The 27,347-nt window shown below is 44.3% G+C and overlaps 1 protein-coding gene across 9 annotated transcripts in view; it reads right to left on the bottom strand.

Annotated features, from left to right (window-relative positions):
• Nucleotides 1–1,365: 1,365 nt before the first annotated feature.
• IKZF2 (IKAROS family zinc finger 2) overlaps nt 1,366–27,347 on the bottom strand; it is a 109,439-nt gene continuing 83,457 nt past the window's right edge. For all 9 annotated transcript variants that reach the window (XM_063400117.1, XM_063400112.1, XM_063400109.1 and 6 more), the window contains 3 exons: nt 18,320–18,457; nt 10,743–10,886; nt 1,366–5,783 (listed from right to left, as the gene is read on the bottom strand). In XM_063400117.1, the coding sequence (XP_063256187.1) occupies nt 5,059–5,783; nt 10,743–10,886; nt 18,320–18,457 (1,007 nt within the window). In that variant the 3' untranslated portion in view covers nt 1,366–5,058. The remainder of the gene's footprint in view (nt 5,784–10,742; nt 10,887–18,319; nt 18,458–27,347) is intronic.

Here is a 27,347-nt window from a genome sequence, read left to right as displayed (position 1 = left end):
TTCCCACCCCTAAAAGTCGTGTGGCCCCAGGAAATCTCACAGCAAAGCACCAAACAGGCTCCTCTCTCTGGGCCAAGGAGGGTGCAGAGCAGAGGGGATGGCTCCTTTGGGTTGGGTTATGTCGAGGGTGCAGAGCAGAGGGGATGGCTCCTTTGGGTTGGGTTATGTCGAGGGTGCAGAGCAGAGGGGATGGCTCCTTTGGGTTGGGTTTTGTCGAGGGTGCAGAGCAGAGGGGATGGCTCCTTTGGGTTGGGTTTTGTCGTGCGTCCTGAAAGGGTCTGGTAGGATATCACAAACCACATCGGGATCTCCCAAAATGCATTTGGAAAAGGCACATATACAGTTAAGCATATATCTAACTACACAATACCATATATATATATAAATACGCTTTCTCAAGCTCTCCAGCTGCCCCAGACCACAGGCTATCCATTTTTGTTTTTAAACGCTATGAAGCCAAGCTAAGAGGTGAATTCCTAGCAGAAAAGCCAATTTCATCACCCTTTTCCTAAAATCTCACATTTAAGCGACTCTGGCAGCCTCCCTCCTCCCCCCTCATTACTTTATAAAGCACAGCAAGAGTTAAGGAAAGGAATTTATGCATTGCTGTAGCTCCTGCCCTTGGCTGAAACAAGCACTTTTGCTGCAATTATCTCCCAAGTTTCTTCCTGGAGGAAGGAGTGTCTGTTGTCTGGCTTCTTTCAAATCAGAACAAGCTAGCCCAGGACCTGGGCAGCAGTAATAATGCCCCATGAAAGCGCAGTTTTGAGGGGTTGGGTTTGATTATTGACCTCCTGCCTTACAGTACAAATTTAGGAGAGCCCTTGTAAATAGAGAGAAATTTTGAAAGTCTGACAATTGAGAATTTCTTCACCTTGCAGCAAACGTACTTTAGGTCTGCATGGGTACTTTGTGAGCTGGGTCCTCACACTGTAGAAACCAGTGTCACTAAAAATCAGGCCAATTAACCCATTTAAAATCATCCTCTCTACTACAGACCACTACAGGCTAATGCCTAGACACCTTTCACATCACATCATAGAGGAAAGCACTTTTTAAGGAGAATAAAATTACTTTAATCCCATAAATTACTGAGTAAAGAGCAGGCTTTACTGAAAAATGCAATATATTTTGATGTGCACCCCTAACTGATTACAAGGAGAGGTGGCTGTAAAATTCATCAGTCATAACTGCAGATATATAGATAATGCCCTCTGCTCCAAGGATATGGATCACACCAAGAGCAGAATAAGCAGTCACACTTCTCTCTAAATTAATAGGCTTGCAATCCTCTAAACTGAGACAGAATATTGCCATTTTTGATGTAAAAGAAGCAAAAGGGTTTACTGGCAGAGAAGTGCACAATTTTTTTTATTTTTTTTTTTTTTTTAATGAAAATGGGGAATGCTCACAGGAAGCCAATTCTAAATTTGCAAATGCATGTTTCTAACTGGAAACCCGTTTCCAAGAATTTCAAAGGAGTCCAATAAAAATCAGCCAGGTCGATTTCCAGCACCAAATACTCAGAACAAACGGATCTGGAGGCCAAGGATTAGCCACTGAAACTCCTAGTACACTATGAATGACTAATGAACTTGACGAAACTCAAGAGCTTTTCTTAGAAATCCAATTCTTGCAGAGAGCAACCAAGAAAAAACACTCAAAGAAATCTCTGCTGCCCCATTTTGCTCACTTTTGTGAAGGGACAAACTGCATTACATAAAGCCCTCTAATAATTTTCAGTAGGAATCGAATTCTAAAGTATATGTTAATTCAAAATTTTGCTCAAAGTTTGAAGAAGAATTTAATCTTTCTTCTTTTCCTAGCTGTAGGATAAAAGCCTCCAGTGAATGTTTAGAAAAGGACATTGATAATAAAAAATTAATGTGACCCCTCAAGTGTCCTCCTCTCCAAAAACTGTGGTTTCTCTAAGAAAACTCCCCAGTGCCTCCCCAGTTCCCTTACACCAGGGCATACAGACCTCACCTGCCACCCTTAGATCAAGAAGCTGGACTTAACTGAAGCCAGGCCCAAAACCAGTGGGCATCCTCTGAACATCTGCAGGATACACCCTCCAGAGGTACCCGTGAGCCGTCAGTGAACCAAGGTGCACACTAACGAGCTGCAGGGGTAATTGCAGCCAACTGATCCGTGGATACACAAGAGATTCTCCACCGTTCCCGTATTCCGGTGCTTTCCCAAACAAAGGCAGAAATTTTTAAACACTTTCCCCCTAGTGCTGACTGTTCCAAGAAACCACAGCCCAGTGTTCTTTCACTGACCACAGAGGGGAGAACGGAGCGTTTCCCCCAGAGACTGAACGGATTTGCCGGCAAACTCCATCTCTGGCTTGGGCCATGTGTTTTTCTGGAGGTCCAGGCAAGCCCAGCAACCCCCAAGAACCCTTCTCTTCCCACCTTGTTCTTAAAGGACCTTTCCTACTTCAGCAAATCACAACCACTTTTTTCTTTCCTGAATTTCCAGGCACATCCTGACACAAAGCAGGGCCTCCTGAGCCCACCTCCCTAAGTGCAGAGAACCAGCCACACGGAACAAAAGCGATGCCCTGCGGCACCTCCCTGCTTTTGCCCTGCACAAACTCTTTCGACTGCACCAGGCACAAGACAATGGGAATGGTCTGGAGGACGGCACTGGTTCATTTGCCCCGGTTTCCTCTGCATTAGGGTGAAGAAAGAAGGAGGGGGAGGAACCCAGCGACGTTAAGAACAATGTTGGGAATAGATCTTTAAATCTGTCTCTCCAAAGCCTTGCATATTCCCAGCCTTGATAGGGCTCACATTACACAAGATGACATTTCTCTCCACATTGTATTATAATTAATAGGCTACTGCAAGACTTTACCAGCTCCTACTTAATAGCATTGCAGTGCTGGGAAGCAGTCATCAGGTAATCTGGCCATGATCTACTGTATTCTTTCTAAACACAGGTTCTAGCTGCCAAGAATGTCACCATAAAAAGATTTCAATCAATACCACTCAGCTCCTACTTTCAAATGCTCCAGGTCTAGGAAGAGGAGAAGAAGAAGAAGAAAAAACCAGTACCCTCAAAACGAACAGCAAACTGGCATATGCATCAAGTGCACAGATTGGAGGGAGCAGATGGGAATTCATTACGGCCTGATCTTGCTCTCTCTTTTATACTTTAGTAACTTCATCCTTTGGAAAAGGTCTCCCCGAGCGCACGGAGACCATGCGTGCGGAGGGGGTTAAACCCATCCAGATCCTTCCATTCTCAAGCTGTGCTCTTGTTGCCAAACAACAACATTTCAATTGTGATTGGTACAAACAGTTGGGTTTCAATGGCAATCTGTCCCCTAGGTTTAAGCCCAGCTTTCACTGATGCAACTTGCTGGGTGGTTGCTGGCTTTGTTATTTACTGAGAGAAAGAAAGGAAACAAAATAGCTCAGTGGACTTGTTCTCTTGTCCAGTCTGCAGGTCAAGGACTCTCTCTGGAGTACGTTTCTCCATTTGCTTTCCCTACAGGGAAATCAATAAATTAGCAATAAAAATGAAATCTTTAAGTCCAAATCAATACACAGCACCTCCACCTTCACCTATTACTTTCTGAAGAAGCAGGGCAGGTCGTTTGTGACCTGTTGGTCGTACTGACCTGGGCTTCTGGAGCCAAGGTAAAACCTGCTAAAACTCACATCCCTAAATTAAGCAGAATTCATGATGTACAAACAAAAGGAAATTGGCGGTTCAGCAAATTAGCAAGTAAGAGGTCAACAAGAAGAAAAAACAGTCAAGGTTTGGATCCTGATGTAGCTGGAGTAGTTGGGGCAGCTCCTTTAAATTCAAGGGAGCCAAGAGGATTAATGCTGGCCAAGGATCTGGCTCCTGACGCTTTCCCAGCTGCAAGTCTTAGTTTAGGCTGTTGCCAAGAGGTTAACACTGTGATAGTAGAATGAGAAAGTATTTACATATTTATTTATCTATATATAACTATATTTAAAGAACACTTTGCTGCTAGTACTTTTGTCATTTTAAAAATCCATAACTTTAACCCAAAGGTATTTCAGAAGAGCAGCAGAACCTCTTGAGTAAACTACAGACTCTCACCCACTCCTAGGCCACTTACTGTCCTAGAAGCAAGTTTAAATGTTATTTCTAAATGCTCTTTCTTAAAACTTAGGGTGCAACTAAAGAAGTAAGGCTCCCAAGGGTCTCTAAGAAGCCAGTGGGACAACACGTAGGCATGGAGTAACAGAGTATCGACAATTCTAAAAAAAGGTGCTTCATAAGTTAAGGAAAATAAAAACACAAAGCCTCAAACTTACCACAGAAGGCCCTCAGACTTATGAAACTAAACTGCTGTAATGTGGTACAGTGTTAAGACATACATTTCCTTTTTTTTTTTTTTTACTTTTTTAAAAATTTATTTACATTCTAGAGGGGCAATACACACTGAACCCAGGAAAACAGCTCACCCTTGAAAGTAATTTTGAGAGGAATATTGACTTTGATTCATGCTCCTAACTCCCTACCAGTTTCGCTTTAAAAATAATTGTTCATTCTGCAGAACAAGCTTCCTCCCTTTCCTCCAGCCACCAAAAGCTCGCACCGTATCTTCACATTAGAAAAAGGCTCTCCTCTGAAATGTTTTCTACCTACTCCTCTGAAACTGCAAATGAGGGGCATCTTGTTGGGACTTGAAAGTACCTGGCATGGTTGGGAGATATCCCAAAAGAGGACACGGTGTACAATTGACTGAGACCTGTTGGAACACAGACTGCCTTCCAATTCCCACAGAGAGCAAGGCGGGTCCCTCCCCAAAAACCAACGGCCGCGACAAACCCCTCCCTTATCCATTCCCTTCCTTCCTTCCGTTCTTAAGCTGGGCAGAGCAAATGAGGTTGGGTCCACAAAAAATAAGGTTAATAATAATAATAATAATTAAACAACGGGCAACGACAACAACGGCAACGACAACAAAATAGGCGTCTCAACGTCTGAGGAAAAAGTGGGATTGTAAGTGCAGTATTTCTTCATGTGCAGTTCTGGTACTTCATAGGAGTCCCCTTTGGATGAGAAGGCCTAGCGGAATGTGTGCTCCCCCCGGACTATGTGCGACGAGAACTCGTAGCGGTCCTGGCTGCGGTAGCCGCAGATGTTGCACTCCAGCGGGTCCCGGTAGCCGTGGCAGCCCATGTGGATGGTGTACATGACATGGTCCAGGAAGAGGACGCGACAGTGCTCGCACTTGAAAGCCCTAATCTGCTCCCCTTCTCCGTTGATCACCTTGTACATATCCTTTAAAGAGCCCTTAGGAGCTTTGGTGACATCCAAAGGCTTGGCCTCTTCCTTCACGTAAGCCGGGTTTGGCTTTATCTTGGGGGTTAAGGCAGCGTTTCCTGGGTAGGACTGGCGGTCGTCGTGGCTGCTGTCTGAGTCAGTGGAATCCAGGCAGCTATTGCTGGGGGAGCCCTCTCTATCCTGGATTCGACTCTTTGGTCTGATGAGGGAGATGGGGCCATCCATGTTGTTCTCGTGGCTGTCGGCCGTTTCCCTGCTGATGGGCCTCTCTATCCTGCTGGGATGATAGACCTGAGCGTAGGCTGAGCTGATGACCGGGGCCACCTCTGCGATTGTGCTCGGTGTGTGCTGCATCAGGGGGTGAAGCGCCTCGGCTCCAAGGTAGGTGATTGCATTGGTGATGGCTTGGTCCATCATGTGAGACTGCATCAGCTCAGCCTCCTTGTCGTAGCTTAGGTTCATGTCAAAGGGGATATCTGGGTAGCCAAATCTCATGAACTTTTCACCTAAGAGATAAAATCAAATGCGTGAGCAAAGTCAACATAATCGCTGCAATGTGTCACCCTAAAAGTGGCACAGAACCCCCCTGACTTGGGGTGAAATTATTCTCGAGTCTGAAGTTAACCTCCTTCTAATTTATTCCTGACTTCCCACGCAGTTCCTGTCCTGAGATGGGTAAAACAGTAAAACAGTAACCTCACCAAGAGCTTTTTTTTTCCTTTTAATTTATTCCAGGTGAAACATGTGGCTGCAGCAACTTCCAGAGCAATTCCAAATCCTCAATTCTAATTCAAATTCCAAATGAAATTCAAAGTCTTCAGCTGGGCCTGACTCACGCTTCAAGTTAGGAAATACATGTTAACTGGTAGACAGTGGACTGAAATACTGAGGCCACTGAAGTTCTGGCAGAATATAGAGTTAGATATACTCTCCTCAAAATTCAAGGGACCATTCCACATGTCCCCCACAACCTGAGGTGTCTCACATCTACCTTGCAACAGGGCTGCACAGTGAGAAACCTGAACAACAGGTACAGGAGCCTTGTTACAGTAGCACCTTTAGAGCCACAATAAGTAAGTCCTCGAACCAGCAGGAAAAAAACCCCAAACATTAAATGAGAGCATGTGGCCAAGAATGAAGAATGAAGCCATTTACAGGAGCACTGGAGGCTGATCTCTGCAGTTTTCCTCCCTCAGAAAAAAAAGTTTCTATCCTTTTTGGACTGAGGAAAAAAAAAAAAAAAAAGAAAGGAAATACATAACCCCCCTCTCCCTTCCCAGTGTCTATTTAGGCAAGAAAACAAATAGAGAAACCACGAGTACAGCTTAGTTTCACTTGGTAAAAGGCAAAAGCTCCTTTCCTTGACACAAGATAAATTTATCCATAATGATGCTGAAGCTGTCTGATTCCTCCCTGTGAATCCTTGTAACCTTTTTACATCAATGGCATGACAGATGTGCAGAACCAGAAGCACATGCTGGTACATCATGGCAGTCACAGGGCACGACGTCACACGTCACAGCTCTCCTTGGAGGGGAACAAACTGACCACTGTTCACACCAGGGCTCAGCTCAGCAGCACTGCCTTTCCACTGATGGCTTTTGGAGTGTCAGGACAGGCAAAGCTCATGGAACAGCTTCTCTTTCAGCAGGAAAGGTTATATGTATATGATACAAGATGCACGTGTTCCTATTTGTTCATGCATGCAATGAGCTAGCTGTTGAAAGCTAACTTCTGACACTGATTTTATGAAGTCTGATAAATAGTTTTGGTTGGTTTTCATTGTCTTTGTTACTTCACTTCCTTGGTACATAAAACCAGACTTTTCTGCCAGTAGCCTAAGTCAATAAATTCAAGAAGTTACTACTTACAAGTGGTTTGGCTATTCAAGAATTAAATTACTCAAGAATCTTCTTCTAACACCTTTTGCCAAAACTGCTTGGAACACAATGTGTATAAACCACTATAAGAAAGAGAACTGTAGTCCCAAATCTCTTCCAAATTGCATTAGTACATTTCAACACAGCTATCACTCAGCATTTTATTTTTGACTATAATAATTCATTCCACTAAGTGTGACTGATTCCAAAGTGATGCATAGAGAAACACACATGTTATCCTTAGAGATGATGCCTCACCTCTGCTGGGGGACTTAGCCCTGATTAGCAAGGTAATTAAATGTAAGTGTAAAGTGAAGCACATGAATATTCCTTCTCTGTTGAGCAGTACTGTTCCCATGGCTGGACACCATGCCATGTTTGTGTATCCCTGATGTGTACTCAGCGATGGTCCTGGTGATCTGACACGACCTGTGGGTGATTCTTGCCATCAGACATCCTCTTTTCAGTGTTTTGCTGTGGTCTGGCACTCTGTGATGGCTGTGCTGCCACAGACAGCGTGGACAGCTCCAGGAGGCAACAGTGTCTGGTGCCCACTGGTGCCTGTCACCTTCCCTGGCCACTCTCGTGTTTGGATAAAGAAATGGATCTGGTGAGGGTCTGATCCAGCTGCCAAGCATACTGTCAGTCCTTTGTAGGCTTTATAGATCAAGAAGTATTACCCATCCTTTATGGGCTACTTGGATAAATGATGCAAATCCTATTTGGATTCCTTTCATCATCCATGTTTAGTTACTCCCAGCTCAGACAGCAAAGAAAGCAGTAAATTGCCAGTGACCTGAATTATTTATTCCTTTAATTATGAACCAGCTCCAAAGATGTCAGAGCCTGAGAAATGGAGTGTGACATAAAAAAGTAAAATAAATGATAACATGGGAAGGAGAGGGCGTAAAACACAGAGCTCGGGAGTAACCAATAAACAGTCCAATAAACCAGTACAATGTGGTTTCCAAATTAAATTCCTGTTTAGCCAATTCTATACTTAAAATCAGCTAATCAGACCAATCATTCTGAATTTTCATTTAAACTATGCTCTAAGTCTATTTATCCTTGCCCTACATTAGTGCAGTAGAAGAAAAAACATTCTCCCCTCTGGCCATATGACATTCAAATAAACCCCCAAACAGGTATTTGAAGCTAGATCAAAGCACACAGACACAGCTGTCCTGTGATACCTGCAGTCAGCTGGGAGAAAGCTCCAAGAAACCTTGGAGAAAGCTGTTCCAGCATTTCCCCCTGGGGAGGTTTCTCCCTGACCCCCATTAACCAGAAGCTGACTGTAATTTGGCAGCTGGCTGATCTTCATCTGTTCTGAGACGCCCCTGTATTTTTAATTCTTACTCTAACAACCGTGCTCTTATCGTAAGCCACATCAATGTCTCCTTTTGCATCCTGCCAGTTCTTAACCCTCGGTGACATTCTGGGAGCAAGCTCCAAATTCCAGCTGAAAATACGTGAATCTGCTTCACATGACCAGCCTGAGGATGGCTGCTTTTAATTTCACTGGTGTCTGCCTCTTTGAACAAGAAGCAAAAAGAAAAAATCACACTGCTGCACATCACAAATTGTACTTTCTGCCTCCCCTATTTCAACTGGTTTGGTGAGACCGGTGCCTCAAGAGCAGATATATAACCAAGGCTCTCACCACAAATGAATTAATTCTATTTGCTGTACACTGCTTCCTTTCCTCCTGAAAATTCAGCCATAGGAGACCCTGTGGTCCATAACCACGGTCCCTTGGAGATTGCTGATCAGAAAGAGCAGTAAAGCATTGATAGATGTAGCATGCAAAGATTTCAGCTTATGCTTACATGACCTTCTCATAAACACCATTAAGTTGTTTTGGACAGGTGCCACGCTTGCAGTATGCACAGGAAAATTTCCTGCAAGCACCAGAACCATTACACATTCTTCCTGATAGAGCTGAAACAATATTTAATTGGGGAGAAAAAGGGAAGAAAAGTGAGGTCATGGTGGAGGGGAGGAAAAAAAAAAGGCAGCCAAGTGAAAACTGTTGTTATTCAATCTAAACACTGCGATGCCACTAAAAATCAGAAAAATAAGATATGGTAAATATGAAAGGGGGCACTTTTTTCCTACACATGGTGGTATGTTACACCTACAGAAAAAATCAGATTTATCTAACAACAAAGTAGTACAACCTGCTGAAGAGAATAATCACATGGTACAGCATTTCTTAGGCAAGGACTTCCAATCAGTAAATTCACCTCTGAACACAAGAACAACAAATGGTCAACGGTGCATGAGTGACAAGTAAAATCACCTTTCTGGTCTAAAAATGTGACAACACAGGAAACACTGATGTGTCCCAGCATTCCCCACGTGGGATGGATCATTGCTGGCATAACCTTGGGATATTTGGGAATGGTCAGCAGAGAGCAGCCGGGTCAGTGTGTCAGTGCCCCCGGGTGAGCTGGCCCACTCTGCTGGCCCCCTGCTACTCCAGACCTTCCTTACTGCCACCTTCAGGGGTGATTGAACAAATCCATCTGAGCCTGCATTTAGCTGAGGGGCAACCTTTTTTCTAAATGGCTGTGCTAATTACTTACAGTGCTCGGGTCCTCTCTGTGAGTGTCCTCAGAATGAGACTCCCTCGAGTTCTGTGTGACTGCGCTTCCAGGGAGCGAGCATGGAAAACTCCTGTTCTGTGACTTCAGAGTCTGACACTTACCCCAAACAATTCTCTGCTCCAGCTGCCCTCCTAAGAAGTTTTGCATTGCTTCAGTAGCAGTAAAAAAGAGGCTTTAAGTTACAGCTCAAACCAAGTAAAATTCTCCATACTGTCACCTGCTACAAGCTGAATAATTTAATATATCAAGACACAAAGCAAAATATGAATTTTTTGACCTAGGATTCTAAATCTAGTTAACAAAAGGCACCCAATGCTGTTTCATATTCGTACATTAATAAGTTTATTGGGTGCAGAGTGCTGCACTCAGAGCAAGAACTTCTTCCAACTCAAGGGATGTGATTTACTTCCTCATGCCAGTATTATCAGACCAGTTGTTGCCAAGTGTCAGGAATTTAATACAAATTAGAAGTCTTGAGATACTTGTTGTTTGTTTTTTTAACACATATGGAGACAGATAATTATATGACAGTCTTAGCTTGTTTTTGGTTTTGTTTTTGTTTTCTGGAGCAAGGAGAGGGAAGATGACAAGTCTAAATCTCAAAAGGGCTAGAGAGAAGTTTAAAAATAAAACACAAACAAAAGAGCGTTAAGTAAAAGGTTTTCCAAAGCATTTTCATTATAGTGGACTTATATTTGAATTCCCTGGACTGGTAAAATGAACTTAATAATTATCATGTGTTAAATAAAAGGTTTTCTAAAGCATTTTCATGATAGTGGACTTATATTTGAATTCCCTGGACTGGTAAAATGAATTCAAAAATTATCATGATTTCTTGCTGTGATTTAACCACCTCCATTGCTGTATCAGAAGTTGTGGGAGTGCTACCTCTCCCCCTTGTTCTTCTGGATATTACAAAAAGCACGTAAGCTACACCCATGCACCAAAAAGAATAAAAGGCTCATTTCCAACTTACCCACAAACTTCTGTGGGGTGGAGCTTTTACGCTTTCCCATGTTGCTCGTCAGCTTCTCTATAACAGCAGGTCTCTCAAAAGGCACCACAGAAATATTGTTGTCCATCACAGGCTCTTGTTCCTTACAATCTTCCAGAGCAGGTACTACATAAAACCAAAAAAAAAAAAGGTATCAGACAGGTCTGGTCCACACTTCACAGACAACACAAATCATTTGAGCCCTGCTGACTGTGCAACACAACATCAAGCAAGGTGTGAGAGCACTTTGGGCATCGAGACAGCAGAGCCACATTCATGGAACATCTCTCCTTGGGAACATCTTATTTAGCAGAAACCCACCCTTATGCATTTATAAAAGAGCTTGTTTTGTTCTGGACATTCAAGATCACCAGTGAGGAGAGGACACTTTTAAAAACTCGCTCTATAGTTGACATTTTTTGTGTTATTCTCTCTTCAATACGGTCACCTGTCACCAATGTAAATCTTTTCGTTATCACTCTTTGTGTATTCCCCTCACACTTACCACACAGTGTAATTACTCTTATTATTATCTTTTTACACTAATCTCAATGATTAAAAATCACACAAGGCATTGATGAGCTGTGTTTGCTGGCCCTGAGACAGAGGGTTCTCAAATGAAGGATCAGTTTGCTACAGCATATTTCCTCTCTTCACACTGTAATGAGACTATACTGGAATTACAAGATTAACATCACATGGAAATTCCCCTCAGAATCAAACACAGAAACTACCCACTTTTTGATTAATATTTTATCCCCTCAAGCACAGATCTACCAGTCTGCAAACAGAGGTTTTCTGCATCTTACTTCACAGCATCAGGGATCAGCAGGGAGCATTCCCGTGCTAACTACGGAATGCTCATACACAGTATTTGAGACAAAACCAAAAAAAATCAGTATATTCTTCCATCCTCACTCATTTCATTCTTTGTCATCTGTTGGGTTAGGGAAGAAGGTGCTAAAGCTAAAATGTAGGAATTGCACAGGCTTCCAACTAGGGTAGTGAGCCACTTGCACAAGGTTTTACACCACTTGCTGATAGAGCCATTCTGAAGCACCTACAAAGTGCTTTGGTTTTGTTGAGCATCCTCCTGTAATCACCCTTTTATAATCACTGGCACCAGGCTGTGGATCAGGCCTGGAGAGCCCCAGCCATTTGTGAAATATATCAGGAGTATAGCTCTGCCCTGGTGCTGTGAATTTAATACCAGACCTAACTGTCCTACGTTCATCCTCAGGTGAAGAAAAACCTGAGCGGGATCAGCCACCAGTCCATGTGCTAATGGGATGGTTGGGGCATGAAGAAGAGATGGTAGAAAACCAGAAACTGTGGTGACCTGGCACAGAGTTCCTCCAGTTTGTAAACTGAGAGGAACCCGTTGCCCCCTCTGCCTCAGATCAGGCTCCCAGCGAGGTGCTGGCACTGCAGAGGTGGCAGGGAAGGGCTGGCACCCTCACGCTGTGCCAGCCCTCCTCCAGTCTCTCACCATGGCAGCCTTTGTGTCACAGACACCTTCTCCCAGACAGTGCCAGAAATGAACACCAGCAGCCCACTTCCCTCCCATGTAGCTGCACTACCTCCAGGATCCTGGCGTGGAATAATCACCCCCTGTTCCTAAACACAGCACGTAATACAGGAAAAACAGGGTGATAAAAGCCTTCTCTGGGCCTTCTTTCTAGTAAGGAAGAGCAAGTACCAGGCAATTACAAAACAGAGTATCTGCTCAGGTGAACTTCTCAGTTCAGACATCCACAATAAGAAAACATGGCAATTTATTCATTTGATTCCATTTGTGCCTCTGCTGCTATGGAAAGCTGAGTACTTTGAGGCTTAGAATCTACCATATGCTGTAAAATGATTTACTCTGCTGCTTTTTTATTTGTACAGGATGCTCCCCCTGAGAAACACAATGGTTTCTCATTTACAAGGCAGTGCTGCTGGCATCACTGAAAGGGAGGGAAAAAAGCATAAATATGAAATGGATCTGATGTTGCAACAAAATGGGATGCAGTGTTCAAGTGACCTAATTAATGCCCAGTGCAGACTGGGAGCCTTGGAGTCCTTCAACAGCTGAAGGTAAAGTTTTAAGGTTAATTAAATACCGTGCTTGCTCAGGAGCTACCTGCACTACTCAAGGAGATTTGGGAAGAAAGGGAAGATGATGTCTGCTGATTTTCACTGGGGAAGTGGCATCTGACTGTCCTTTTTGGCTTAGCCAGGCTCAGTGGATGCTGGAACACGGGGTGAGTCCCAGGATGTGACTGCCACGGGTGCCACTTCAAGGATTTCCAGCCCTTGGAGCACAGCACACACAAGGCTGGTGGTGTGACACTGGGAAGGTGCTCAATCCCTCCTAGGAACACCTGCTCAAGGCATCCCAAACCAGTTCAAAGCTCCTGATTACTTTAAAAGCTGTCTGTAGTGACATTTGTATGGTATCATAACAATTAAGTAATAATTAAATAATTCTGCTGCTGGGCATATGTGTGTAAAATTTCCTACACATAATTTGAAACCTTTCTTCCATGAAAAACGAATAGTGCTAAAAAAGACATCTGCTCTTCTCTAAGTCAGGCAAAAAAATCCTGCTTGGACTCATTTTAAAACTGAAATCATCAACAATAAAAGAGAATTCTTATCCATCTTTCATGCTGAAGGTAGTTTTTCCCACCTCAGAACCCAAGTCTATAATCCAGGGCACCTCTCTTTTGCAACAGAATCCCTGAAACGTGCCAATATTTGTGCTCTGATGGAAATACCTTAGCAGAGTGAGTTTTGTTACGCAGATTTCCTAGGAGAAGGGAAAGAAGGAAATGGTCTAGTTTCTGAAACCATTTAAAAGGCAGGCAAAACTGGACCAAACAGATGACACGTCACATTTCAGAAACCCAAAACGTTAAATATCACATTGACAATTCTAGACACAATAATTTTCATTTCGATTTAAAAACCACACAAAATAAAGGACACACAGCCCAGCCTCCGTTGGTTTTTTTTAAGAAAAAAACAAAGTAAGAACACACAACTAGCAGTTTTCAACACTCAGCTGCTCTGTAGTAGAAGCTCATGTACACATTTACTCAGCAGTAAATGCAATCCCTTTTTTGTTGCAGTACATCCTACTTCATTACCTTGGTAGTGAGAGCAACCAAAGAACAGCTGACAGGATATAACTAGCTCAGATACAGCAACTCGTTCTATGCTGAGCATTTACAGTCTCAGCTCAGGAAGACTTTTTATTCCAAAAATCAAACTTCCAGCCCAGGAAAAGCCCACGCCTGAGGGTGTCTCTGTTCAGGGATGTTCTTCATCAGTTATCATGGTGTGCTCCTGGATTGCCCATGGAGGAATTCACCACCTCTGACACTGTCAATACTCAATTGCAGTTAACATAAAGTGTTGTTTCTAAGCTTAAACCCTTAATTCATAAACTTGGATAGTCTTCAGAGCAGTCTTTCTTTTCCTGAAGACATTGTTTTCTTCAATAATACTGAATATCTTTGACTTCTTAATTTGTAAGAAACCACAGGAACTATTAAAAAAGTTTATGCTGTACCAGTGAGGAAAGAATAGGGGAAAAAAGAGAAGTAAAGGAATTACCCAGTGTGTGTTTTGCTGATAAATATTTTGTGTGCAGACACCAGACACTGGGCTAAGTCTCAGCTGGTATAAATTAGTATTACTCCATCAACCTCGATTTCCTTTCTGAAGCTCACAATATTGCTATTTAAAAGGAGTGTGTGTGTGCAGAGAAATGACAGGAAATATTCCCATGGACCCTGGTGGGAAGTGTCCTGTGGGACCAGCATTTTAACGATGTTTTAAGCAACTATGTAAGAGGGAAAGACACAAGGCCATTGTGTGTTTTATGTGGAGCTGGCCTTTGAGCCTCACACAGCCTAGGGCTAGGCTTCTTTCTCCCTCTCCTGAAAAGGGTACCCTTCTCCATGCCCCTGGAAGAATTTATCCAGACTTTTGGCTTCGTGGCAGTGGAGAAGAAGACATAACTGAGTGTAAACCTTCAACATTTCTCCCTGTTTCTCTCCTGCAAAGGTCACGTTCTTGGCATTCAGGGACTGTCCCTTTTGTCACCCCCAATACACTGCTAGCTAGGGAACTGCAGACTAATTTCTCCTTCCAGAGCCAGCACTGCTTAGCTGAACATTTTCAACAGGAAAAACCGTGAGGTTTCTCTTGCAGCATCTTGCTGAGCAGGGGACAGGGACACAAGGAGGGGCAGCTCGACAAGCAACCAGCACCCTGCTAGAGGATGGAGCGAGACCCAGAGATTTGCACATTCCTACCCACCCCCCAAACCTAGCCCTCCTTCCTCCCTGATTCCCCTTGTGGCTTCAGTCAGGTGATCTGGCCATCTGCAAGACAGAGATAATTGAAAGCACCAAAGTGGATGTCTGTGGCGTGCCTGGAAACTGATGGGCTTGAGCACAAGGCTTGAAAAAAATCCAAACCCTCTAGGGGGCTGCTTCCAGTTTTCTGGAACAATTAGCCTCTGCAGAAATAATCTGGATCAATGCTTAGCATTGGCCAACGCTGGTGTTGTTAAAGCAGGAGGAGCAGGATGCTGGTAGGGGTAAGAAAATCTCCTTACTCTGTGTGCAATGGTGAAGCTGTGAGCAGGAGTCACACCCAAATGCACTCCAAGGCTTCAAAATGCAAAAACAGAACACCAAGTATTTGGGAAGGAGAGTCAGGAAAGCTCAACCCCAGTGGGATGCAAAATAGAAGTCTCCAGAACATACTCCTAGTCATCCTCAGGAATGCCATTTCCATGTGTGACGTGGGAGACAAGGAAATCAATACAATTTTTCCAGGGTTAGTACAAGTTAAGCCAGGTAATCATTTCTGTAATCCTCCCTGGTGTCTTTACAGTCCCAGGGAAAAGGACTGTGCTGCAGACCCCTACAGGCTGCTGCTCGTGACCCCCACGCTGAGCTCCAGGGCTGTGAGCTGAGATTTATCCTTGGTCCCAGCTGAGTCTGGAGCTCCCTGTCGCTGCCTGTCCTCGCTGTGCCCTCACTAAACAACCAAATGAAGCCAGAGGATCAAACATCCCCTTAAACATTCACCAGGGGAGGCACAGACACATTTGCCTGGAGGAGAAAGAGGCACTAGTTGAATTCAAAGTGCTGCTTTAAGCTAATTTTGTTGAGAAAAGTGAAGTGGTTGTGTGAACACTTCTATTTTAAGCCCAAGCAAAGTCAGTCAGGCTGTAAATAAAAGAACTGTCCACATGGGATTTGCACTGGTTTAACTTCAGGTGGTAGAGAAATCAATGCAAGGTCAATCGCTGCAGCTTCTTTGGGCAGACAAGGTTAAGGACTCACCCTTCTTGTCATGGCATTAGGCAGCTTAGAAAAAGCTTTAGATTCGTTCCGAAATTTGAATTATTTTAATTTCTTATTTTAATGAACAGCTGTCTAATAAACCCAGACACTGAGCGGTGTTTGGGAAGCTCCTCCACAACAGGATCTCAAACATCCTGGCTGTCCCAGCTCTGGGCAGCTCCTGTTATTCCCAAAGGAAAGGCTGACTGAGGCATCCCTCCCTGCTCAACAATTCCCATTCCAAGGAGTGGGAATTTTGTTGGGAATCCATTCAGTGGTTCAACTCCTACCCAACTGACCAAGCCCACAACAGGCACCTCCAAAGGGCAAAGCCCTGAAATCTGCCTTTTCATTGGCTTTTACCAGAAAAAAGCCACCTCAGGCACATAATCACTCGCTTCAGTGTCTTTAAAACATCCATGACATTTTAAATGTTGACTTTAGTCTCCAGGGTATCTACAGAGAGAGCAATTACTTAACAGAGCTGGATGAATATTTTGGCAACGTGCACTAAAACTGTCTAACGTGCCTTTATAGGCTTCAATTGGTCATGGGGTAGTACTATTTGAAAAATTTTGGCGATTTCTGTCACCAAGATATAGCCCATAGTAGCAATGCTGAATAGATTTTATTTCAGCTTGCATTTTCAGGCTTTTAAAAATGATTTTACAGAAATTATTTCCAGATGAAGTCACATGACTCCACTCAATCGTGGTAAGGAAAATGGAAAAAAAAAAAGTGGAAGTGTTCTTTTGTCTTTTTATCTACCCACAACCTAACTTTTTTGGTATCTGTAGGTATATGGTAATTTTTAATCAAAATGGAAAATGTACAATTTTTTATATTTTCTGAATAGTAAAAAAATTTAAAAACTTCAAGTACCAAACATCTAAAGACAACTTTGAAAAGCCAGAAGAAGCTCAGTTTTAGAAGAGTTTGTGAGACACTAATTTTGAATAAAATTATAACCATTTTTGGACAGCTACCATTTAACATTTAGTGCTACAGATAAGCCTTCAACCCTGCAGTCTGAGACATTATGCTCATTATCCATACTAATAGCTCCAGAAATTTCTGAAAACAAATTCACAGAGTTTGACATTTCTTGCTTTCAACAATCTTTTTGGCAATCTTCAGTCCTTATGTATATTAACACATGCAGTGTTAGTTAACATATTAATACTAGCAAATGTAAATGCATACAAACATTTTTTTTTTGTTATAATTGCTTTCTACAACACAATTGAATTCCATCCTGCTCTAGAGATTTTTACATCCATCCCTCCCCTTTTTTGGAGGGATAAGGTAATATTACAGAGGGTAGAAATAATGACTTCTGAATGCCTCTGCCATCCTTATCTTTTCAAACAACACTCACTATTAGAAAGGAAGGGGAAGAGAATCATGCATTTTATACAGGGCTTTGACTCCCAACATAAGAAGGACGTGGAGCTGTTGGAGCCAATGCACTGGAAGCCTCAGAGATGCTCCAAGGGCTGGAGCCCCTCTGCTCTGGAGCCAGGCTGGGACAGCTGGGGGTGCTCACCTGGAGAAGGCTCCAGGGAGAGCTCAGAGCCCTTCTAGTGCCTGAAGGGGCTCCAGGAGAGCTGAGAGGGACTGGGAACAAGGGATGGAGGGACAGGACACAGGGAATGGCTTCCCACTGCCAGAGGGCAGGGATGGGTGGGATATTGGGAAGATATTGGGAAGATATTACCCCCTGTGAGGGTGCTGAGGCCCTGGCACAGGGTGCCCAGAGCAGCTGTGGCTGCCCCTGGATCCCTGGAAATGTCCAAGGCCAGACTGACTGGGACTTGGAGCAGCCTGGTGTAGTGGGAACGTGTTCCTGCCACGGCAGGGACGTGGAACTGGAGGGTCTTTAAGGACCCTTCCAACCCAAACCATTCTGTGATTCCATGTACAACTTCCTGGCTAATTTCGAACAGGAGACTTGGCTTTATTTTCATGTCTGCATATGTGCACACACTAAAAAGCGAAATGCTGACTTGAACAAAATAAGCACAACTAGGGCTGTTAAACTGGAGAGAGTGAGGATTTCAGCCCAACTTTTCCTCTCCTTTGTGAGTGCAAGCCCTCTCTAAGACGGAAGCGATGCAAAGACAAAAGGAAGGAGGGAAGGAGAAGAGACGGAAAGAAACCCGCAGGAGATGCTCCCAGTCCAGGGGAGCTCCGGAGGCCTTTGGCACCCACCATGGTGACTCATGACCTGCCCAGCAGCCTCCAGACTGACGTTCTGCAGGTAGTTGTGGCAGCGTTCCTTGTGCTCCTCCAGAGAACTGCGCTGCTTGTAGCTCCGGCCGCAGTAGTTGCACTTGTGAGGCTTCCCCACTGCGGAAAGAACGAGAGCATGGCGTCAGATCCACGGGTCAGCCCGCCTCTGCCAAAACCACAGCTCACACCTGGGCCACAAACAACTCTTGGCATGGAAAGACACCTCAGAAAGGTCACTCGAGCCCCAGGCCTCCGTCCCAGCCCCGTTTTCCCACCGCGCACGCCTCCTCCCACCCGCCCCATCCGTTTTTGACGCTGTATCAGCAGAAGGAAAAGGAGGCGGCCTCGGTGGCAAAGCAAATAAACAGATGCTGAGAGGGGGAAAATACCAACCAGCTGAATCACACCCCGGCACCAAGTCTCGTGGGAAAGAAACTTCTGAGGCCTTTGGCCCATGGCACGGTCGCCTTCACAAAAATGAGCTGTCCCAGTGGCCTAATTCCTCTCCCAGCTGTGGGGAAACCTATTACGTGGTTCAGAGGAGCTCTTTCATTGAGAATGCTTTGCCAAAATTACTCGGGGAGGGTTGGAAAATAAATTGAAAGTAACTTTGGTTATTTTCGATTTATTTTCCAAACACCAGTAATTCAGAGACCAGATAATATAAAAAATACATAATATAAAATGTAGACATTAAAAAAACAAAAGGCCATGTACAATGAAAATCGAGCCAGATGAGTGCAAGACGAAACTCGAGTTTTTAATCTTTTTTATTTTGCTCAGCAGCATTGAGCACGAACAGCAAACGCTTCTTAATACACGCAAAACCTGGCACCAAATTCTCATAAATTATATCCATTTCATAGTATGTCATTAAGAAACCACAAGAATGGCCTAGCCCAAGGCCAGAAAGCTAGCCAGAAGGTATTTTGCCAAGTGGTGCTAATAAAGGCTTTTAATATAATTTAAACTTGTAGAACATGAACATTTATCCTCTAATAACTAAAGAGCTATTAAGTCAGTGCTGCAAGTCTAGTAAAACACCATTGGCTGCAAACTCCAGAGCTGGCTGAGGGAAGGGGAAGGTCAAACTTCTTCCAGAGTTTTGAAAATCTTAGGTAAGAATTTTAGTTTCTGGCAAAGAAACTGAGAACATCCTCTGTTGGGTAATCTACATGTTTCTGTTGGGTTTGTCCCAATACTGAAAGCTTTCCACAGTCATTTACCTAATGAAATCTGAGCTGTACTAATTGCAGCCAAGCTGCACTGTCACCAGTGGGATGTGAGAACGCAGGGAAGCCGTGGGGTGACAGGCACAGCCAAGAATGAGCTGGGCAGAGGGTTCAAACATGAAAAACCCAAGTCAGGGCAACTCTCAGGGTCCTCTGACCTTGGCACCTGCCACATCCTATAGTGGAAGAACAAAAAGCCTGAGCCCATGGTTCAGAGCTGGTCCGACATTTTCGAATGTTTCTATCTCAGAAAAAAGAGATTTGAAGAAAAGAACGTGCTTGCAGAAAGCTTTGGGTTTTCCCAAAAAGTTTGTGTGCACATTTTAGTGGCACAACCAAATTTTCCACCGCGGGAAAAACACCCCTGGCTTTTAGTAAGTATCCAAAGTGTGGATTCCTTTGTTTCCTGCTAGGTGTTATCCACAAGAAAGTGTGTCTTACACCAAAGAGTTGTTGTATTTTAGTTTGCTCACTTGCTCACACTGTTGCCATAACTGATGCTGGTAATGGAATTCTCAGTGGAGGCCCAGTGTGAGGCTCATTATCATTCCCGGAATAATTGCCCTTGATGTGAACGAGCCCCAAACATAAACCAGCCAGTTCATTCTGGAGGCACCTTCAGGAAAACACACCAGAGGTTCCCGGGGTTGGAGAGACTTCTGTAATCACCATTACAATGCTTCATCGTGCACCTAGACGGCATCAGTGTCTGTCAGTCTGACACCTTCATTAGGAGCTAATGTGGTGTCTAATAAAAACCCCCAGTGCAATGGAAGGAATTATGTTAACTGAGCTGGAGCAGGGCTGAATTAGCCCACCCAGTTTGGCTACACGAGGCCATCAAGCAACTCAGATGAACTGTAACACACGAGGAAAAGGGGTGATTGCTTGCAGCTATTTTAGGCGGCTAAAATTAATTACATTATTAGCATTTAACACAGGGAGAAATAGTCTGCTACAAGCTCATATTATAAAAAATTAATAATTAACAGTCAAAAAAGAGGTTTTATTAGACCTCTCCAAATGGTTGCTCCCTGCATTGCAACCATTTCAGTACCTATTCACATATAACAGGGCAGAGCTTTTCCCATGACATCTTGTACAGCCAGCTACCCAAATTCCATCAGATTTGAAGGTTAACAGAGAGGATAAAAGTTAATGATAAAGACATGATTTCTACAGGCAATATGGGATTTGAGGAACATGATTCCTCAAGGAAAGAAACAGGCCCAGTACACAAGTTCCCTTTTCTGGAGGGAGGATAAGAGAATAAACAACAAGTGGGAAATGTTGGTCATGTTGCTTAATACACAACTGCAAAGAATGAAGTTTGTGAGTCGAGTAGTACCAAGCACAACCCCCTTGGGTTCATTTCCCAGCTCTGTCCCCCCTGGCTCTGGAGATGCAATCACACCATAGCCCCAAAAGTGTAAAATCTGATTTACGCTATAAAATTACACAGAGTGACTGTGACTTGTGTTAAAGAGCAATTGATCAGGTCAGACCACAATGGAATCAGTTCTGATAGCAGGAGCTGGTGAGCAATTCTCACAGCCCGTTTGGTAAGAGGTTCAGCAAGCTGAGGCAGCAATTACAGTCAACATTTCAGAAATTGTATCATTGTGACAAATGTCAAGCCACTGAAATAGCTGCAAATATCCCCTTGTATTCTCAAAGAAGTTAATGACCAAAAAAAAAAAAAAAAAGGAAGTGAATGTTGCCAGTGGGTGTACATTTCTATGTATTTCATATTACCTGACAGAAAGCTGCAAAAGCCTTTTAGAGAATTCAATTTCAGTGATAATCTCAACAGCGTACTTTGTTCCACATAACAACCTGACATGAAACCACGTGACAGACGAAAAAAATTCCAGCCTTTATCAAATACTGGAGTGTAGGCAAACAGTGATATTCAAAATTTGTCCCCAAAACATGCAGCTCACACTGCTGGGCATGAGCAGTCTCTGACTAAAGGGCATTGATTTAAGGGTATGGAGTCCAACAGCACTTCTCACAAAAATGACATGGCACAGCCAATGCAAACAAGCCCAAAAACCTTGAGAAATCTTCAATCTGTCATTGGACTGGGAAAGACCTGAATGCTGGGCAAAACCCAGTGGCCACACCTATGGAACAGCTAACTTGAAAAAAGTAAAAAACCCACTTTATATTTCGTACTGAAATGTCAGAATTTCCACGTGTTTTAAGCTCAGATTTGGACAGATGACAACATGGCACAGAAAACCCACGGTGGAATCTCAGCCTCAAATGGAAAATATTATGACAGTCACAGCGAAAAAGACATTTAAATTTGAAGTACAATTTTTACCCTGGAAACAGGTGAACCACTCATCAAAATTCACAGCAAAATGGATTTTGCTTGTGAAATCAAAATGCTCATGTGGAGGGAGGAGGGGAAAGAGGAGGAGGACATAAAAGCAAGGTGTTTCTGAGTTAGGAATACTTTTGAGTCCTGTGGGTGAACTTTGATAGCTGAGAAGCCTGCGTGCAGTGACAATGAGATGGTGTAACTCTAAGGTCAATATTCAAGACAGAAAGCAGACTTGGGCCTAGGGAAACTTCTTTACAGTCATAAAAAAGGTCAGTGAAAGAGGAAGAGCCCGCGAGGCATTCACACAGCATTCTGCTCTCCAAAGAGATGGGAGTGCACAGCAGAATATAAAGTAAGTCAAAGGGAAACAACAAGGCATCGCAGGTACCACCTTGCCATAAGCATATAAAGCAAGAAAGGCTTATGGAACGGGTTCAGAGCTGCCATGCACTTCAGTGAGCTAAAATCCTGCCTCCCCTAGGAGCACTGACACCACACGCCCTGTTTGGGGCAGCACACTGTCCTCTGCAGCAGAGCAGAGCAGAATTCCTCCCTGCCCACTCGCTCATGGCCAGCTCGAGCACCCACAGGTCCTGCTCAGGCAGGGCTGGCATTGCTGCCCGTGTGACATGGGCTGGCCAAGGAGCAGAGCCTCAGCCCCACATTTCCATTCCTTTTGCTCTGCTGCGCTGGCCGGAGCGTGGAAGTGGATTTTTCCAGGATTTCTGCACTGCATGGCCATCTATTGCAGCTACTTTTGGCTCAGACCAAGAGACCCTCTGAGAGCAGAGCACTGAGTGGGACTTATTTCTGTACAATCTGAGCTCCTGCTCAGCCCCCAGCGCCAGGGCTGGAGCAAACATCAGTATTCTCTGACTGAAGCTTTCTGGAGCAGTGTTAAAATGTTCTTTTGAGCTGACACTTCACAGAATCACAGGATGAGCTGGGTTGGAAAAGACCTTTGAGATCATCAGGTCCAACCTATGACCTAACACCACCTTATCAACTAAACCATGGCACTGAGGGCCACGTCCAGTCCTTTTTAAACACCTCCAGGGACAGGGACTGCACCGCCTCCCTGGGCAGCTCATTCCAATGCCCAGCTGCTCTTTCTGTGATTTTTTTCTGATGTCCAGCCTAAACTTCCCCTGGCACAGCTTAAGGCTGTGTCCTCTTGTCCTCTCAGTGGTTGCCTGAGAGAAGAGACCAATCCCCACCTGACACAGCCTCCTTTCAGGGAGTTCTAGACAGCACTAAGGTCACTCCTGAGCCTCCTTTCTCCAGGATAAACAGCCCCAGCTCCCTCAGTCCTTCCTCACAGGTCATATGTTCTAGACCCTTCACCAGCCTTGCTGCCCTTTTCTGGATGCATTCGAGCATCTCAGCATATCAGTGAGATATAATCTCATAATATAATCCCCCATCATAATCACAACCTCTATTAATTCACTAATTGCTTTCTTCCATCAAACTGGAAGTTGCCTGAGTGAAGGGAAACGTTCTGCAGTCACACAGTGCCTACACAGCAGCCCTTTCCTTGGCTGGGACTTACCAGAGCACAATCAGCTTTAAAACAGAGGTAGGAAATGTGATTTAAGGTGCTGGGTTGGGCCCAGGGAGCGTACAGTTCAACTCTTGGTTACACTACTAATTTGTGACTGCGGGCAAGTTATTCTGATTTCCTGAGCTTCAATTATTCATACGTATGATTAAGGTAATAATTCCCTTCTTCACAGCATGTAAATGAACTCGTGCACTTTGCCAGATGCACGGAGGCTAATTTTGTGGAGCACTCACAAGTAGGGAGACACAGAAAAACAGCACTGGTACCTCTACTGAGAAATGAAGGACTTAATAACAGACTGTGATTATATTAGATAGGAGAGTGAACATTAAAGAGCGTGAGGAGATGCTCAGGATGGCACAGAACAGAGGAACAGTAAGAAAATCAAATCAGAAATCAGAAATTGTGAGGCTATGTGCTGTCCTTTCACACTGAGGAACTGAGCGCAGGGGGATGTCAAACGCCCCTGGTGACATTCACCCCACATGGGACAAAAATGAGAGGGTGCAATAGCTGCAGAAAGGTGGCTGTAACAGCTGCTGCTGTCCTGCTCCCCTCCAGCTCCCCGTGCCAAGGATGCAGCCCCGAGAGGGCCGAGGCAGAGCTGAGGCTGCAGCAGGAGGGCCGAGGCTGCGGAGACGCATCACGGTGGCTGCGCCTCGCTACTGTAATTAAACACTGCACCTCGCCTTGTCTGGAGCTGCCTGGCTCAAAGCCTCGCACACAAAAATATTTACATGAATAACAGAGCCCTGAACGAACTAATCACAAAAAATTAGAGTGAGACCTAAGCCCATGCTGGCTTTGAGCAGCACGTAGCTTTGCAAAGGGAACTGCCTCCCACTCTGAAGCTGTATCTCACTGCTGTGCTTAATGACTGTAAATGTGTTAATTGAAATTCATGGGAGCTCTTTGATGCATTGCTTTCTTTTTTTTTTTTGCCTGTGAGATTACACACACACACACAATACCCATAAAGACTGGAGTTCAGAAATAAAGCCAAGTCCTACAAGGTTGTCCAAGACAACCTGCACGCAGAAGTCGCAACATGTAAACATCTAAAACAAAGGCTAGAGCACACAAACACATGGGCTGGAGACACCCAGCGTCAAGGGCATCCTCTCCTGAGGGCCCAACCCGTGACATCCTAAAGCAATCTAATTTTCAGAAAGAACAGAATCTCTAGTCACATTATGAAAACTTCACATTAATTTTTAATCTTCTCAGTCCAAGAACAGGCAGCAACACCTGGGGTATGTTTCAGGGGATGCAGATATGCCTCTGTACCTCATGGAATTCTGATGTCTCCATTTCACAAGGACCTTTTAGATTAACATATTTTGGGCCAAGTCTTAGGGTTCATGAGGGTTGGGTCACCAGACCACGGTGGTAGAGAAGATCACACAAGTAGATTTGTGCTTAATAAAGGTTTCTGGACACCTCAAAAGGTTCAAAACTCAAAATGTAGCAGTGTAGCAGTACAACAGGTCTTGGAACTCACAGCAGAGCACTTGACTGACTTCATGACCTCGTGGCCCAACGCCACTTAGTCAACATTATTATCAACTGCAATTGATATATACGTGGCTGTTCAACAGCCACAGCATTTTGTGAGGTCCTCAGCAAACAAAAAGCAGCTTGTCCCAACTTTTTGCACAGTGATGAGTGATTTCTATCAACAGCTACCACGTCCTGTTAGAGCTGGCAGTGAAACACAGCCGGACACTCGTGGTACACAGCACCCGGTGAAACCATGGAAAAGATGGAAACCATGGAAAACATTGCACCTCCAACCCCGGGCTGGTGTTTTTGAGACACGCCTGCCTCTCCTACAAACACCCCCAGGGCACAAAGCAGCAGCCTGACTCCTGCACCTACCTGCCACTTGTTTACAGCACCGTGGAATAAGCTACAGGCGGTGTGCTCAGCTCTCCCTGCCACGACAAGCAGTGCTGAACACCAGATTACACATAAACCCAGAGGACTTCATCCAGGCTACAGCCTGGCTAAAAGTGAATGCTCTGGTCAAGAGAAACTTCTCCTATCCATTCCCTGTCACCAGCAACCACACAGCCAGAATCTAGAGTCCATCTGTAAATATCAGTACAGCATCAAAGGGGTTGTGTCTTTATCTGTACCTTCAGGAGCTTCTGCCCGCAGCCTGTTATTACTTTAATACATGTTTCAATTTATTTTGCAGCTACTCGTGGCTGTGTTATATGATATGATTCATTAGATTGTATTTATTTATTAACTAATCAGCGGAATCTTACAGATAAAACAATGTTTCAATCTGCCACAAGGGTTATAAATAAATAGGTGCCCTTTTTGTGCCGCAAGTTTAACAAACAAACAAACAAACTCCTGTTTCATTGGCACAGTCACAGAATTACTGAAATCTTCCAAATTGTCCAAATATTCAAAGGGCTCCTGCCGCAATCTTGCAGCACCCATTCAAACCCAGAAAAGCAAGAATCTTACACCCCATTTTTTCCTTTGTAGCACACAAGATGCAGCATGTTTTGTTTTTTTCTGCAGCACCTGTTCACTTTGCAGGTTCGTATGCTGTATCTGTGTATGTGAAAAAACAAAGGAAAATGTACCTGTCTATGTGAAAACATGCAAATAAATTATGCACCAAATCAAGGAAAACACAGACAGGGACAACAGTGTTGTATTTAGTTTGGAAAGAGATGAAATTCACGGGTACTTGCTCCAATTCTGTGTCTCAAGAAACATATATTGCACTACATAGAAGCTCTCCTCATGTATTTCTCATGGTTTAACTGTTTCCTTTATTCACATCTGGCAAAAGGAACCTGACACTCAATTTTTGGTTTACATTAATGCCAATGAAGCGTTCTGATTTCCCTCCCCACGTATATTTGAAAATTCCAAGTGCAAATGTTCTGCACTTAATGCTGTGAGGCCATTGACCTGTCCAAGTCCCACGCCAGCAGCACCAGGAGGGGCAGAACCCCAGCACTGGTGGAGCTGCTAGGAACTCTACATGGATTCTGAAACGTTTAAATGACATTAGAAAAGGACTGTTCAGACTGCCGGTGCTGGGATGAACTAACACAAACCAGGAAATCCACAAAATAACTGGTGTTTTATCACCTGGCTGCCTTCAAAGTCACTTTTGAGCAGCCAGGTTTACCATCCCTCACTTTTAAAAGGGTAGAGGCTCTCCAAGGAGGGGACTTTGGAAAGTCCACCCTGCAATGTCTCCACGCCATCTGGATGTGGGTGGGAATGGACTGAAGGAACAGGTTAAACCTTAACTCTGTGTACCAGCTCTGTACTTTCCACTCCACTTCAGATCTTTAACATTATATAAAGCTGACTTGGTAAGTGGAGTGTTAATTGGTTCACAAGGCAAACCCTCCACAACGTGCTTGTTGGCTTCTCTTCATTTTAGCCCTGCCCCAGCCCCAGAGTGAGCAGGTAAAGTGAAAACACGTTTAGGTTGGCCTGCTGTTCCTCTCTGCCCTGTCCTGCCCGCTCCCTGTCAGTGCCACGGCTCTGCAGGAACGTCAGGAGATGCCTGGAGATCCACACGTCATCCCTCCAAGCCCAGCTCCCACTGCAGGTGGGGAGGAACAGCTCCCAGCAGGGTGTGGGTACCTCGGTGCAGGTCAGGAATGCTGCTGGACAAACACTCCCTTCACAAGAGCTTTTGTTTGGGGTTTTTGCTTCCTCTTTGGGTAAAACAAATGTAGGTGTTGGGCCAGATTTATCTATGGAAGCAATGCCCTGAAGCCAACTCACATCAGCTGTGTGCAGTTTGCATTTATTCCAGTGCAGCTCCTTTGCATATCCTGTAGAAGTCCCGGAGCATTCCAAAGCCAACAGAATCTAAGAATTATTTGGAGCAGG

The sequence above is a fragment of the Prinia subflava genome, chromosome 6, assembly GCF_021018805.1.
Source record: "Prinia subflava isolate CZ2003 ecotype Zambia chromosome 6, Cam_Psub_1.2, whole genome shotgun sequence".
Lineage (NCBI taxonomy): Eukaryota > Metazoa > Chordata > Aves > Passeriformes > Cisticolidae > Prinia > Prinia subflava.
The sequence above is the reverse complement of the archived record's forward strand: the minus strand, read 5'-3'. Positions and strand labels throughout refer to the sequence as shown.